The 16,841-nt window shown below is 37.4% G+C and overlaps 1 protein-coding gene across 1 annotated transcript in view; it reads right to left on the minus strand.

The window, feature by feature from the left end:
* The window catches only part of PIBF1 (progesterone immunomodulatory binding factor 1), a 190,823-nt gene extending 175,581 nt beyond the window's left edge, over positions 1-15,242 (minus strand). The window contains exons 1-4 of the mRNA XM_069467158.1: positions 14,991-15,242; positions 6,875-6,975; positions 3,072-3,270; positions 59-178 (exon numbers count right to left, since the gene is read on the minus strand). Coding sequence (XP_069323259.1) covers positions 59-178; positions 3,072-3,270; positions 6,875-6,975; positions 14,991-15,242 — 672 coding nt within the window. The remainder of the gene's footprint in view (positions 1-58; positions 179-3,071; positions 3,271-6,874; positions 6,976-14,990) is intronic.
* Positions 15,243-16,841: the final 1,599 nt, after the last annotated feature.

The following is a 16,841-nucleotide window of genomic DNA, read 5'->3' on the forward strand; positions in this document are numbered from 1 at the left end:
GAACTCCTTACAGAAAAAGTTGAAACTTCTTCCCACCTGTGATCAAAACTATACAAACCTCTGTCAGTTGCTTCAGTTGGTCTTTGTTTGTGCTTAATTCTTCTGCTAGATCATTCTTTTTCAGTTGTAGTTCACAGATTTCCTTCCTTAATGGATTCACTAGTTCATAGAACCGAATCTTAAAGAAAGAAATCAAATTAATAAGCAGTCTTGAAATCCAAACTACAATTAAAATTTGCTAATTTGTAGGAGTCTCAATTATCAGTAATAAAAAGAAATATTTACAAAACTAAAACAGGACAGTCGTCTATGGACCCTAACCACTAATACTTTATTAAGGTCTTAATGTTCAATTAAGTTACCTCAAGGGCCAGATGATCTGTAACTTCCCACCTTTGACAGTTTCTTTCCTCTCTTCTATTCATACTCCTTACTACTTAATCCTAATCTCCTACTACTGTTAACTCCATACTATCTGCTTGTAAATTTCCTGAACACATCAAGCGTTGAAGAGTCTTACTCTTGTTACCTCTGCTAGAAAAGTTCTTCCCTCATTTAAATGCATGGTTCATGCCTTGCCTCCCTTCAGGTCTCTGATCAAATATTTCCTTACTGGTAAAGTCTTCCCTGATTCCCATACTCTGATTTAAAATAGCACTCTCTATCCTTTATTCCTGCTCTTTCCTCCCTAATACTTATGACAAAAGACATTCTATATAATCAACTTTTAAGTTATTGTCTGTGTTGTTCAATGACAACTTGTGGAAGGCTAGTGAAGATAAACCAGGAGATCTCTTTCATATCACCACTTCTATTCAGTTAGGACCTCTCCTTCCACTCATCATTCTTTCAGAGGAATCTGCCTGCTCTAACTGAGTCGAGTATTCTATCTGACAAGGTTCTATAAAACTAAGAAGTCATCAGCAAATCATGCGAGAGTAATTAGGGACTATTTATTATACAGACATATTATCTGAAACTCCTTATATATGACTATACTACCAGAGTACCACATCTGGTAAGAAAGAGGCAAATCCTAACATTAGCCCTCAACCCAATGAATCTGCAAATAATTTATTAGTTAGGATAACATTGTGAAAGCAAAAGATATAACAAGGAATATTAACAAACCAGAGAGCAAAAATATGTATAATTGCCACCAGTGGTATTATATTTAATATCTCCTATGGAGAAAGCCTCAATGACAGCACTTGAGATATTTAACAGTACACTTTGGGCAGAAAAACTATATTGGAACTATTTAAATAAAAAGCTGGACAAAAAAGTAATACTTCATTTTATAGGAAATCACTAATCTGGAAATCTTATCCCAATAATCAAGAATAGCAACCACCACCCCAGCAAAAACAATAGTAACATTTATGTGTTTACTATGTTCCAAGCACTGTGCTAATAAGCATTTTACATACATATTTATAGTTAATCTTTACAATTGCTCCAATAAAAAGGCATAATTATTAAGCCTTTGACAGATGAAAAAAAATTCAAGCTTCTTTGAGTGAAATGACATCTATATATGGAAAACCAGCAGTTCTCAACATGTAGTTTGGGGACCCCAGGCCTCTGTCTGACCCACCACTCTGAGACCTTTTCAAGGATTTCACAAGATCAGAACTCCTTTCCTCATAATACTAAGACATTTTTTCCAGTTCCACTCTCATTCTCTCACTAGTGGAGAGGAGTCTGCTGGTGGCTACATGATAAATGATGACATTATCACTCTTAAGGCCAATGGAATGTGTGCTTGTGTATTCTTGTGTTTAAAAAATTTCTCAGTTTTGGCCGGGCGCGGTGGCTCACGCCTGTAATCCTAGCTCTCTGGGAGGCCGAGGTGGGCGGATCGTTTGAGCTCAGGAGTTCGAGACCAGCCTGAGCAAGAGCGAGACCCCATCTCTACTAAAAATAGAAAGAAATTATATGGACAGCTAAAAATATATATAGAAAAAATTAGCCGGGCATGGTGGTGCATGCCTGTAGTCCCAACTACTCGGGAGGCTGAGGCAGGAGGATCCCTTGAGCTCAGGAGTTTGAGGTTGCTGTGAGCTAGGCTGACGCCACGGCACTCACTCTAGCCTGGGCAACAAAGTGAGACTCTGTCTCAAAAAAAAAAAAAAAAGGCCGGGCGCGGTGGCTCACGCCTGTAATCCTAGCACTCTGGGAGGCCGAGGCGGGTGGATCGCTCGAGGTCAGGAGTTCAAGACCAGCCTGAGCAATGAGCGAGACCTCGTCTCTACTAAAAATAGAAAGAAATTATCTGGCCAACTAAAATATATATAGAAAAAAAAAATTAGCTGGGCATGGTGGCGCATGCCTGTAGTCCCAGCTACTCGGGAGGCTGAGGCAGTAGGATCGCTTAAGCCCAGGCGTTTGAGGTTGCTGTGAGCTAGGCTGACGCCACGGCACTCACTCTAGCCTGGGCAACAAAGCGACACTCTGTCTCAAAAAAAAAAAAAAAAAAAAAAAAAAAAAGTCTCAGTTTTAACTTCTGATATGGCAAATATTGATAAATATGCCCATATAAACAGAAGTTCTTTGGAGTCCTCAATAATTTTTAGAGTATAAACAGATGCTGACACCAAAACATCTGAGACCACTGCCATAAAGTAATCCTAAGTGTAGATTTGTGTACCCAACACAGCAATCAAGATCATGAACTAATCTATCACCACAAAGCTCTCCCTCATCCTACCCCTTTATAATCATGCCAACTCCACTCTCCCTCACCATCCCTAACAAACCCCTGGCAACAACTAATCTGTTGTTTATCTCTAAAACTTTTCATTTTAAGAACATTATAAACTATAAACCACAAATTTATAATAAAATTATTCATTTCTATGTAGTCATTAACTTCAGAGCCCTATTTATTAACTTTGGAGATCAATGGTCAAGACCCTTTAAAATTTGGTGATCTGAACCCCATTCACTATCTTTAGATTGTGGCCATAAACTACTATATAAATTGGGTATTTCAAAAGTAACAGCTACCACATAAATGGCAAATTTTAGTCTGCAAATGTGATTTTTTTTAAGTGATACAAGACACTTACAGATACATATTCAGGAATAGAAAGCTGATCTTCAGGAAAAGCTTTTAGTTTCATATATTGCTCTTCTGTCAAATCAAAGTCACGCAGGTTTCGACGAACATCTCCAGCTTTCTCCCTTAGCTGATGATTTGTCTCTTCTAGTTGTTTCTGTCTCAATAAAATGGTTTCCATTTCTTGTTTCATTAGTTCTTGATATTTTCTACGTTAGGAGAGAATTTATGGCAAGCTTTAAAAAATCTTTGAGATTTAATTTTCTCAAAGTTCCCTATTTACAGTAACATAAAATTTGGAAATGAGAAGCCCAATAGTATTTTCGGCTCCAGCTAAACATTTACTTACTTAACCAGTTAAGCATGAAATGACAGCTCCATACTAATTGCTAAATGTGTAGCCATTTAAATTATTAAACAGAGAATTGATATTCTTAAAGAGTAATTTTAAAAATTCAAATTATAAAATTGTACATTTCCTCTGTTTAAGGTTTAAGTCTTATACATCTATTTTGAATCCTACTTATAAAAGTAATTTTCATCTCTCTTTTATTCTGGTATGTCAAGGAATATCTCTTTAAGATGGTAACATCAAACCACCATAAAATATTCATTCAACTGATGACGTAATGAAACAATCTGCACATACACATCATTCTCAAAGAATACATGTAGCAGACATTGTTACTGTTAGCTGCCTACTGAAAGATTTTGAACAGGAGAGGACAATCTGATTTTTCCTCCTTCCTACTATAACAATCCAAACAACAGACAAACATGTTGTTATTTCTATCTTAAAACAGATGAACAAACAAAATCGCAACTATTGACCCCATTGTACTTCCCCCTTTGTTTGCTCCCCTGTGGAGCAAAACTGCTCAAAAGTTGTCTATACTCACTGTCTCCAAATCCTTGCCTCTTAAACCCATGCCAATCAGGTTTTTACTTCTCTACTGAAATCTCAAGGTCACCAATGACATCGAGATTGCTAATGATCAGTTCTTAGTTCTTTTCATCTATGACCTAATGATAGCACTTGACATAAATGGTCTCTTCTTCCTTGATACACTTTCACCACTTGGCTTCCAAGACAATACATTCTCTTCAGTTTTCTCCTATTTTACTGTGGTGCCTTCTCAGTCTCCCTTTCTGCCTTCTCTTAATGTTAAATTACTTGGTACTCTTCTCTGTATACATGCATTCCATGACTTAAATACTGTCTATAGTATAATGATCTCCAGATTTGTACCTCCCTCCAGACCAGAGTTTTCATATACTGCCACATGGATTTCTAGTAAGACAACTCTAACTTAACACGTCCCAAGCTGAGCTCCTGCTCTCTACTCACAAACCCAGTCTACTGTGGTTTCCCCCATCTTAGCTGAAAGTACTGCAGCTTTTCATGTATTCAGGTCAAAAATTTTGGTGCATTCCTGACTCTTCCTTTTTCTCTTAAACTATCAGGACATCCCATCAGCTCTGCTTCCAAAATATATTCAGAGTCCACGCACTTTTTCCTACCATCAGCTATCAAGAGCATTATTGCAATAAGCCTCCTTACTGTCCTCTCAGCAGCATCATTCAATCTGATCAATGTCTCAAGAATTAGAGTAAAAGCCCTATTATGAATGCAGTGGTTCTCAAAGTGTTGCTTCCAAAACAGCAGCATCATTTTCACCTGGGAACCTTGCAAAAATGCAAATTCTCAGGACCCACCCCAAATCAGAACCTCTGAAGGTAGAACCCAGTAATCATTTTTAGCAAGCCCTCCAAGTGTTTCTGATGCATGCTAAAGTTTGAGATCCAATGATCATAGATATTGGCTACTATTAGGTCAGATCATTTTTTTAAAATATCAGTTAATAAAATTTTAAAAAGAGAAAAGATACTGACTTTACACATTTATCTCTAACTAAAACACAGAAATAAATATTCACTTGCCCATTTTTTTTTTTTACATAGGGTCCAAATTTTTTAAATACAGAGATATGCTTTGTTTTTGTGTAAGTCATTGTTGATGATTTCCAAGTTCAATTTCTTACAATGGCAGGAGACTTGAAAACAGTGGTCACCAACCTTTTTGACACCAGGGATCGGTTTCATGGAAGACAATTTTTCCACGGACTGGTAGGGGTGCGGAAGGTGGTAGGATGGTTTCGGGGTGATTCAAGCATATTACATTTACCGTGCACTTTATTTCTATTATAATTATGTTTCCATTTGCCACTCACTGATAGGGTTTTGATATGACTCTGCAAGCAACTGATTTATTACGGTCTTTGTGCAGTCAAATCTCTCTGCTAATGACAATCTGTATTTGCAGCCACTCCCAAGTGCCAGCATCACCACCTCAGCTCCACCTCAGATCATTGGGCATTAGATTCTCATAAGGAGTGCGCAACCTAGATCCCTCACATGTGCAGTTTATAGTAGGGTTCACACTCTTATAAGAATCTAATGTCACTGCTGATCTGAGAGGATGATTATGATGATGCCAGTGATGGGGAGTAGCTGTAAACACAGACGGAGCTTTGTTGGTTCACCCACTGCTCATCTCCTGCTGTACGGCCCAGTTCCTAACAGGCCACAGACCAGTTATGGTTCAAGGCCCAGGGGTTGGGGACTGCAGCCTTAAAAGACACTCAGGGGCTGGGCACCATGGCTCATACCTGTAATCCTAGCACTTTGGGAGGCTGGGAGTTCCAGATGAGGCAGAGCAACAAAATGAGACCTCATCTCTATGAAAAATTTTTTAAAATAGTAGCCAGGCATGATGGTGTGCAACTGTAATCCCAACTACTCGGACAGCTGAGGCAGAAGGATCGCTTGAACTCAGGAGTTGGAGGGTGCAGTGAGCTATGATGATGCCACTGTACTCTAGCCTGGGCAACAGAGTGAGATCTTGTTTCAAAAAAAAGGACACTTAAGAAGACTCTGAGAAGATACTTTTTGTGAATTTGATTTTTGTCCCCAATCTTTAAACCTGTGTTGCTTACACTTAATTTGATGATTATTTGTTACTTTTATTGAATTCTTCCAAAGAATTCATTATAGTTTTTACAGAAACAACACATCTTTGTACTAATATTTCATTATTTACATATTAATAATTTTTAATTAAATTACATAAGTATAATTGGCACAGGCATATTTGAGAGTACAATAGACTTTTTTTTTTTTCATTTATTACAACACAGAGCAGTTGGGTTTCTCCATAAAGGTAGTGATTACAGATTTTGTTTATTCTTTTTAAACTTCTTTTATCTTAAGAGTTACTAGGTACTGTTTTTATTTTCTCTGCATAAAATTCTTTTTAATTTTTAATTTTTTTTTAATTTCAGCATATTACGGGGCTACAAATGTTTAGGTTACATATATTGCCTTTGCCCCACCTGAGTCAGAGCTACAATAGACTCTTGCTAAGCACACAACTGAGCTGGAAGTATGCAGGTGTAAAGGAAGGTACTTCAAGACAGGAAAGTCCAACGGGCCATAAGAATCAATCAGTATGTTTCAGAGAGTAAATGAAGAAAGGTTAATCCAGACAGCAAGTGGTGGCCAGTTTAGAGTTTCCCCTGTCATCTATGATTCATTTCCATTGGCCAATGTTTGTTGAATGAACAATGAATTTTGAATTTTTGTATTTAGTATACTATATCAAGTAACCTACTTTTTTGTGGCCTGGATGTGAAAATTATTACCATTTCTGACTTAAAATCTCTCTATTTTAGCTTACAATTACAAGCATGATAGGTAATGAAATTACTTTCAATTGCTAAATAGATATTGTTGCTTTTTAAAAACTTTTCTTACCTGGCATCTTTCTGTTGAAAAGTCAATTGGTTATCTAATCTCAACGTTAGTACCTGCTTCTGGTGAAGTGCATCATTAAGTTTCTCCTCCAATTCTTCAATCTTAATAAAGAGAAAGAGGTAAGTGATATGTTCAATTTTCAAATTTATGATAAAGAAAAAACTTCAATTTGAAAAATAAAAATATAAAAAAAGAAACTTAAAAGAAACAGACTAAAAATGGATACAGTTTTTCTTTGCATTCGTTGTGTACATAAACTACAAAGACTTCTGATACTCGGGTTTGAAACTGCTGCCTCATAAACTATTTTTTGCCAGCCTGTCATTAAGACTGTTTTTACCCCCTCAACCCACTCTCACTGAGAAGCTTATTGATAATTGGGATTTCACATTAGTGGCTCACTCAGGTTTACTTTCAGGCCAGACCCTGAATTTGTACGCCAGATCCACATATCTGACCACTACACATATTCAATTGACCACCACAGACTACCACATGGGTGAAGCTATAAATATCCAAAGCAAAACAATCAACCTCACCTAATCTTGTATTCCCTGTATCTCCCTAACCTTCAAAGGAAAAAATCTGAATTGTGTTTGATATGCTTAGTTCTCCCTCACTGATTATTCTGATCAGACACCAATTATTTGTTGAGTTCATTTCATGAACAGTTGTCAAAACAGTATCATCCTTTTTCATACTCACTAAAAAGTCTTCAGTTAGACCTCTTATCTCCTGCTCGGACTATTATAATAGCTTCTTCATTGGTTTCCCTGCCTCAGTTTTGACAGCCTCCAAACCTATCTTCCTTTATCTTACCTTTAAAAAACATTACCAAAAATTTACTTCCCCGGATTTAAATCTTTCAGAGGATCCTCACTGTCTTCTGAATAAATCGTAAACTTTGTGGCATAATACTGCAGTCCTTGATGTGGCCCTTGTCAATCATTTCTTTTGTCACTATCTTAAAAGGAAACTATTCCAGTCAAAATAAGTCCTTGCCATTCCCCAAATATGCTGTGCTTTCTCTTCAACCTTCACGTGCTTGGATTTTGCTCTTAGTCTCTTTAGAAAATTCTTTACTCCCTGCCTTTTCAACCCGGGCAATTTTTGTTTGTCCTTTAAAATAGATGAATTTAACAGCAAATCCGTAAACACTCAAGTGAATTCCTCTTGCATTATCAAATTCCCCCTCTCTATTGGATCATTCCCATCATTAAACAAATAAGACTCCCTTTATCACATCACTCTCTTTGCTACAGTACCACTTCTCTGTTCACTTTCAGAGCAAAACTTCAGTAAGTTTTTCTCCCCTACTATTTCAGTGAAACTATTCTTGTCAAAGTTCAGAATGGCCTGTCCAATAGTTATTTCTGCATATTTATCTTACTTGACAGCATGATCTGATAGAGCTGACCACTTCATTCTTTTTTGGCTTCCATGATACTCTCTCTGGTTTCCTTAACTCATTGGACACTATTAAGCTCCCTGGGCTCCTTTGCTGAATTCTCTTCCTTTACCCCATTTCTAAATGTTAGATTGCCCCTTGATGTTGGTTTATTGCCCTCTGCTCCCCATAGGCAATGTCATATAATCCCATGGCTTTAGGTACCACATATATGCTGATATTTCATCTGTCTACCTATCTATCTATCTGGAGAGTGTGTGTATGAGAGTGAGAGAGAGAGAGAGAGAGACAGAGACAGAGAGAGAGACGGACTACATCCCTAAATCCTAATTGACAATTACATTTAGAAGTCTTACAGGAATCTAAAATTTAACATGTTCAAAACAGAACTTACCTTTTACCTCCCAAATCAGTTTTCTCCCATCTTCCATTTCTTAATAAATGGCCCCAATTAATGAAGCCCAAAACTGAGGAATCTTACATTAGGCAATACCTTAATAACTGTCTTCTGCTCCTCCCTTATCTTCCCTTAGTCTATTACTTCAGTGCCATTTGAATACAAAAATCAGGATAATGTAACTCCAATTGCCTAAAATCTGCCAGTGCCTTTTCTGACTACATAACCTAAAGCAAGGCTTAGTAAACAATGGTCATAGGCCAAATCCAGCCATGTCCTATTGCTGAACAGCCCAAGAACTAAGAATGAGTTTTACATTTGTAAAGAAAGAAAGAAAAAAAACCCAAACAAGAAGAATATACAACAGACCATATGTGGTCCACAATACATAAAATATTTTCTGCCTTGCCCTTTTCAGAAAGTTTGCTAACTCCTTATCTAAAGTAGAAAAAACTCCTATTACTAAGTTACATAACCTTGAGTATATCTTGTTTAATTGTTTTTTGATCAAGTCCCTCACTTGGATGTGATCTCTGTAAAAAAGAGATTCTGTCATATTCACTGGTATATCCCCAGCAATGTGTCTCAATCAATATCTTTAATCAATAAAAAATATAAAATAACCACACTTGTAATTATTATTTTGCAAATCAAGAATACTGTTACAGGCTGAGTATCCCAAATCTGAAAATCCAAAATCCAAAATGCTCCAAATTTGACACTTTTTGGGGGTCAAGATGACACTCAAAGGAAATGCTCATTGGATTGTTCTGGATTTCAGATTTTAATATTGGGGATGCTCAACTGGTATAATGCAAATATACTAAAATCTGAAAAAAATCCAAAATCCAAAACACTTCTGGTCCCAAACATTTTAGATCAGTGATACTCAACCTGTACCAAAAAGAAAGAAATAAAACTCTTTTTTCAGAGTTTCAACTTTATTTATAAATTCAGCTAACTTCCAAATTAAGACCCTTACCTCAGTAACAAGCCAGGAAGATCTACTTTTCATTTCCCAGGTAATAAGGAACCCACACACCTCTAATGAGAGACAAACAAAGAGTTTTGGGCATTTAAAAATTGAAAGGTGGCCAGGTGCAGTGGCTCATGCCTGTATTCCTAGCACTTTGGAAGGCTGAGGTGGGAACATCCAGGAGTTCAAGATCAGGCTGAGCAAGAGCAAGACCCCTGTCTCTACTAAAAGTAGAAAAATTAGCTGGATGTTATGGCATGTGCCTGTAGTCCCAGCTACTCAGGAGGCCGAGGCAGGTGGATCACTTGAGCCCAGGAGTATGATGATGCCACTGTACTCTGGCCTAGGCGACAGAGCGAGACTGTCAAAAAAAAAAAAAAAAAAAAAAAAAAAAAAAAAAAAAGCAAGGCAAGAAGAATGAAGTGGAAAGGAATAAAGAAGTCAAGTAAGGAAGGGGATTTAGGCAGCAGTGGATGGGAATAAAAGTGTAAAGCTAACAATTCCCTAGTATCAAGAAGTTTGGCCTGAGTAATTGGTACCCTTCTAAGTTCTTTCACTTGGCAACTAGCTGATTAGGAAGTAGGAATCAATGCTTTGTAAGTTTTCTTAGACCTGTTCCTGTTTTTAGACATGGAGAAATCCAACCAACACGGTCAAGACATTCATAGCAACAAAATACAATAAAGCAATATGTCCATAAACATTTGTATGCTGCCATACTGAAGCAATTAGATTAGATTCACATATTTTCTAACTAAAAAAAGAGCTTGATGGGTAGAAGAAAAAACTGTTATTTGCCCCCAACATCAAATCGTCCTTTCTTTCTGACATATCCCTGGTTTTTATTTGTAACAATATGTCCAGTTAAAAACTTATATTTCCCAGCTTCCCATCCCTTGCAGGTAGGGGTGGTCATGCTACATAGTTCTAGTTAATTGAGGTCTAGCTTGAGCTTCTGGAAAAGCTCGTTAAAGAGGACTGACCCATTTGTCACATGCCCCCTTTTCCCATTACCTTCTCCTTATTACTGTAACATGCACACAATGATTGGAGGCAGATCAGCCATCTTAAGATTTTAGGTGAAAAGCACATGCTAAAAATAGCTGAGCAGAAGGTTATTATAAAAGGAACCTGGGTTCCTAATGATATCAAGGAGTAATAAATCAGGTCTAAATTACCTATTTTCAGATTTTTGTTATACCAGAGAAACAAAATCCTTATCTTGCTTAAGCCATAGTTTCCATGTCTGTTACCAGCAGCCACCATTATCCAAATCTCTGGTACTAACTGCTGAACTTAACCCCTGAAACCATGGACAGCTGGTTCAGTTTCCACAGGCAGCTATACCCACGACAGCTGACTATTCAGGACTACTCAAATGCTTCCAATGATAGGAAGCTCAGTAACTTAAAACCACGTTTTTAAATGTTAATAGCAATAAGAGGTTTACATTTAGCAGAAATATTTTCATTTTTGTAGCCCCGATGCTCAATGTATCAGTAAACTCTAGTGAATGAATGACTAAATAAAAATATCATTCTTTCATCAATTCCAGACTCATAATTTCTCACATTTTAACATCTCTGGAATGCATTTTATAATCTACAGCATATAACCATTTCACGGGCAGTTTTTAACCTTAGTAATACATGTAATGGTCCACCTTACAATCAAGGTATCTTAGATTCAATAAATTATGAAAGACTAATTCTTCTATGATATTTATTCATATATTTGACAGCAAACATCTTATTCCTAAGGGATCTTCACGCAGAACATCCCTGGTGTTCACATGATAGACAAAAAACTCTAGGAATATAGAGCAGGGAAGCTATTCTGGAAACAATCTGGCAGCACATTTAGTTAAATTCAGTATACATATGTATGTCAAAGAAGTCCAGAAGACAAATGTCTGAAGAAGACCAATGGTGTATGTATGTGGTGGCAAAGAGCTGGAGGCAAACTGGGTGCCCATCACTGTGGGAGTGGATGGATAGATTGGTAGATACATAGAGAATTATGTAAGAGTTGGAAGCAAAAGAGTAAGTACACATAGTAACAACGTAATTTTTAAAATAGTGCTGAGTAGAAAAAAAGAGATGAGAACTAAAACAAAACATATTTACATTTCTGTAAAGTAAAATTTAAAAATTTCCATTCTCCAGAATACATGCAAACAAAAGATAAACATTAAAATGGTTGCATAGAGAAAGGCAGGCAGAGAAATGAGCTATGGGAATGAAAAGAATACATAAGAAAAACAGTAACCCTTCAGGGCTCAATGATAATTATGTGTCATAAACTCAGGAATATCACTAATTCAATCTTCTACAATTTCAGTCCAACTAGAAAACCACAACAAAACAAATTAAGCACCATGGGAGTACAAAACTAACAATATAATGCTGAATAAGTGTTAACACTATATTACAAATAACTAATATTTATAATAAATATGTAAATAAGTGTATTTATTATATACCAGACATCTAAGATTAATTTAACCCTCCCAAGAATTGCATGAATACTATTATTTATTTTACAGGAAATCAGGGAAGAAAAAAAGTTAAGGAATTTGACTAAGACAACCGACAAAACTGAGATTCAAACCCAGGCTGTGTGTACCTAGAACTGTAGCTCTGATTTGTTATCCTAGAGAGCCTCTAACAAATTAGCCACCATTTCTAGAATGTAAAGCTTACACTTAAAAAGGAGAGAAACCATTCACAACCAAGCACAATGCAAGCTGAAAACAAATAATAAACAAGGTGACTGAACAAAATATAACTTTGGATGTGGTATACAGTTGGCACCTAATCAAATTTTTGTAAAAAAAATTTTTTTTGTAGAGATGGGGGTCTCGCCATGTTGCCCAGGCTGGCCTTAAACTCCTGGCCTCAAGCTATCATCCTCCCACCTCAGCCTCCCAAAGCGGTGGAATTACAAATGTGAGCCACCATGCCTGGCTAATAAAATATTCGTTGACTGAGTAGATGGATTAATGAATGGGAGATAACTTCTTCAATGCATTGCATTAAAGGAGATCTTAAGAAGTGGAGATATATGAGCCAGTAGCATTGTGGGAGTCCACTTGAGGAATAAAAGCAACATGAGTAAGGAAATAGGGATGGGAAATCACTGGATGCATTGAGGCAAGTGACTGTATGGGGTACCTAAAAGGAAGTCTTTGGAGAGTCACTTGTATAGATTATGGGCTTTAGACCTCCTAGATTTGAATCCTACCTGGTTCCATCACTTCCATCTGAATGGCCTTGGGTATGCTGTTAACCACCCTGTGGTTTTGTTCCATCAGAGCAAAATGGGGTCCAGTCATTTATTTAAGAAATAGCTGAGCATTTACTATGTGTCAGGCACTGTTCTAAGTGCTGGAGATATAACAATGTATACAAAGGTCCTCATAGTCTACTCAAAAACACAAATACTAAACAAAGTCAGGTAGTCCTATGGCCATATATAAGGCACAGAAAATAAAAGGGGTTAAAAATCGGAGGACACTATTTTAGTTGAAACAGTAGCTAATACTTGTGTGCTTATTGTTTGTATCCCCCCAAAATTAATTATTGAAACTAATCACTAGTATGATAGTATTAGGAGGTGGGGCCTTTGGGAGGTGATTAGGTTATAAGGGTGGAGCCCTCATGATTGGAATTAGCACCCTCATAAAAGAGACCTCAGAGAGTTAGCTCACATAGCAAAAAGTGTGCAACCTGGGAGAAGGCCCTCACCAGATCTGACCATATTAGCACCACAATCTTGGACTTCCCTTCCTCCAGATCTGTGCAAAATAAATTTCTGTTTATAAGTTACCCAGTCTATGGTGTTTTGTTACAGCAGACAAAGTGGACTAAGATACTAAGTAATAGTTACCAGTCTAACTTACTCTGTTGATTCATTTAATATGACTAGTCAGGGAAAACCCTCCTCCCCCAAAGTAGCTAAATCTCAAAGGGTTTTTGTGAGGCTTAAATGAAATAACACATAAAAAGCTCTTAGAACAACATCTGGCACAGCAAAAGCACTCAATAAATGTTAGCCGTTAATATTCTGAAAAAATTTACTTAAATTATTTCTTTGCTTCATCAAGATTGAGGTTGGGCTTTCTTATTTTCACAGAGAGGCACAGTGAAGAAATTTTCTAGTGACAGAATACTGAAATAAGCATACATAGGCAAGAGCTAAAATAGGAGATTGACTTAACAAGAAAGAGGAATAATGAAACAACAAAATAGGGAGGTAGAAAGAGCTAGGACCAAGAGCTGGAGGGTTTATCATTGGAAAGAAAAGATTTCCTCAGTGACACAAATAGCGAGAGGAAATAACTCTCCTGTCTTTCTGAAATCACTGTAAATTTCTTATACCTAGTGACAACTTTACAAAGTCTTACATAATAAAATACTCTGTAAGTGCAACTAACCACACAGGGAAGAAAAATAACAGCTAGAAAATCTCTTCTTATTTGCATGGCAAACACCATTTACTAAAGACTATGGTACCTAAATTTATACATCCTACTATAAGAAAGTAAGTATCAAATAGACAGACAGACACAGTAGCAAAAAGAAGGCTACCTAAGAAACCAAATCTCCACCTGGGCAGAGGACACTATAAAAGCAACAATATAATTACGATTTTGATTCTCCCTATCAAACTAGTCATATCAGAGTTAGTTCTCGATGAAGCAGAAAACTTGGCTAGAAAGTACACCTAAAAGATACTTCACACATCCTAGACTTTTACAATTAAGCCCATAGAAGTAATTGATCCCTGCCCACCTTTAAATAACCGTATCTTTCAATATTCAAATTATTATTTTTTTAATTTGACAGATAAAATTGTATTTATCATATAGAACATAATGTCTTGAAACATATGCACTTTGTGGAATGGTTAAATTTAGCTCATCAATAAATGCATTATCTTACAGTTACCATTTTTGTATTCAGAACACTTAACATCCACTCCATATCAAAAATGCAATGTTTTTCAAGAATATAATATGTCATTAACTATAGTCACCATGTTGTACAACAGATCTCTTGAACTTATTTGTCCTATCTAAATGTAATTACATATCCTTTGACCAACATCTCCCCAATACCCCTTCCCCTCTAACTACCCTAATTCTGCTAACCACCATTCTACTCTCTGCTTCCATGAATACTCAAATTATTTCAAGGCTGGTCTGGTCAAGAAATATAAACATATCATTTCAAGTTCAGATAACACACACATACACACATAAATTTAATTCTTATTTATCTCCAGCTTGAAGACAACAAAGCATATAGAAAATAAGATTTACACCTCATCTTACCTTTGTAAGATAATCCACTTTCAAATTGTCGATCATCATATTTTTCTGGGATAGCTCAATTTTCAGTAACTGAATATTATGAAGTAGCTCTTTTCGTTCAATTAGCTGCCTGGTGATTTTGACTCTACCTTCTCGCTCTTCTGATGAGGAAATATCATCTGTAGGAATTGTTGTTTCTAAACTAATATCTTCAGATTCCAGAGAACTAGAGATGTTCACTTTTTTTGACTCCTTTGAAATTTTCCGAGACATTTTTATTATGGGTCAGTTTTCTTCTCTAATTCTATGCTATCTTCTGTAGATTAAAAAAAAATTAATGTAAATGTGATATAAAATGAATTAGAAATCATAGACTGTATTCAAGAGATACTAAGGATTCCCTAATTATTAGGCAATTTGGGGGACCAAAAATCTAGGACAAATAACTACAGTAAATTACTGCTCAAATCAAACATACACTCATTAAATCCTACTATGAACTCAGCCCTTTGATGAATTAAAAAAAAAACAAAACAGTTTAGGGGAAGGGCAGGAATTGTATTTGAAGGAAACAAAGAAATGTACAAGGTAAAGAAATAAAGCCCATCAGTACCCAAGAATGCCACTAATAAAAGCAACTCATGTTCAAAGATAAATCACGTCTTAGTTGGTCAGGGGAAGGTTATACAGAGGTAGGACTTAGAATCTTGAAAGGTTTGTACAGCCATAGTAAAAAGGGGAAATCATGCAGATACAGAAGTGGAAGAAGTGTAAAACTACAGAGGAAGCGAGTGATAGTTTGGCTGGGGCCAAGTCTTTGTGAATTTGAATAGTGACTGTCCCAACTCCCAAACACACATACACACACACACCCACTTAAAGATCAAGACTAGAGGTCCTTAAAATGTCAAAATGTGTTCGGATTTTACTCTACAGACAATAAGGCACCAATGAAGATTTTTAAAATATGGAAACAGTTATACAAAAACATTTTTATAGACCAGCCAAATAGCAGACACAAGAGGGTAGAAGAGACAAACTCAAGTATTCTACATAGAACTTCTTACCCTGTCACAAGAACTTTAGCAACTATCTTGTTTTAATACTACACGATATAAGGAATTATTTATGGATTTGTATATTACAGGTTTTCTAAACTGAACGATTAGGAAAGAGGTAAGTGGAGAGAAAACAGTAAGAACTACAGTAGATGGGCCTCCCTCCTTTTTAAAGAGACAGGGGTAAGGAAAAGGTGAAATCAAAGACAGATCCTCTCCTGGATTACAAAGGATCAGAAACTACAACTGCCCATACCCTCGGCGTGAAGAGTTAAGTCCCAAACTTGGCAGCCTCGGAGGATTCCTTGACCGCGCGGGAAAGGGAGATAGTCGAAAGCTTCAATTACTCCACACCGAAGGCTGGACCAGCTGCCACCGCAGACACTGCGAGGGATCGAAGGCGTCTCCAGTTAGCAACTCAGGTTGCAGCCCCCAGACAAGGGATCTCAGGCCCAGGGACCGTTAGGACCCGTAACCAAGACAACCATTTCCACTCTCGGAGGAGCACGGAAGAAGCGGCGGCGTGCAATCGCCCTCGCCGCCGGAACTCAGCGTTCCGGGACCGTAGGCGCAGTAGCGGCGCGCGCTGGGAGAAGGAGTCCAGAGACGAGCCCCGCCCAGGCCGGGGGGGGGGGCGGAAATGGCTCGAGGCTGCGCTCCTCCCTCGCTCTTGCCCAATCCTCGCGGCCGTCAGAGAGCCAACCAACGTCAGTCTCGGCGTTTTCCCGCGAGAGGTGCTCGCTGATATCCTGGAGCGGGAAGCGGCGAACCTCCGGGTGAGGTATAGTTGTGCGAGAGGGCCTCTAGCTTGGAG

Source organism: Eulemur rufifrons, chromosome 4 (genome assembly GCF_041146395.1).
Source record: "Eulemur rufifrons isolate Redbay chromosome 4, OSU_ERuf_1, whole genome shotgun sequence".
NCBI lineage: Eukaryota > Metazoa > Chordata > Mammalia > Primates > Lemuridae > Eulemur > Eulemur rufifrons.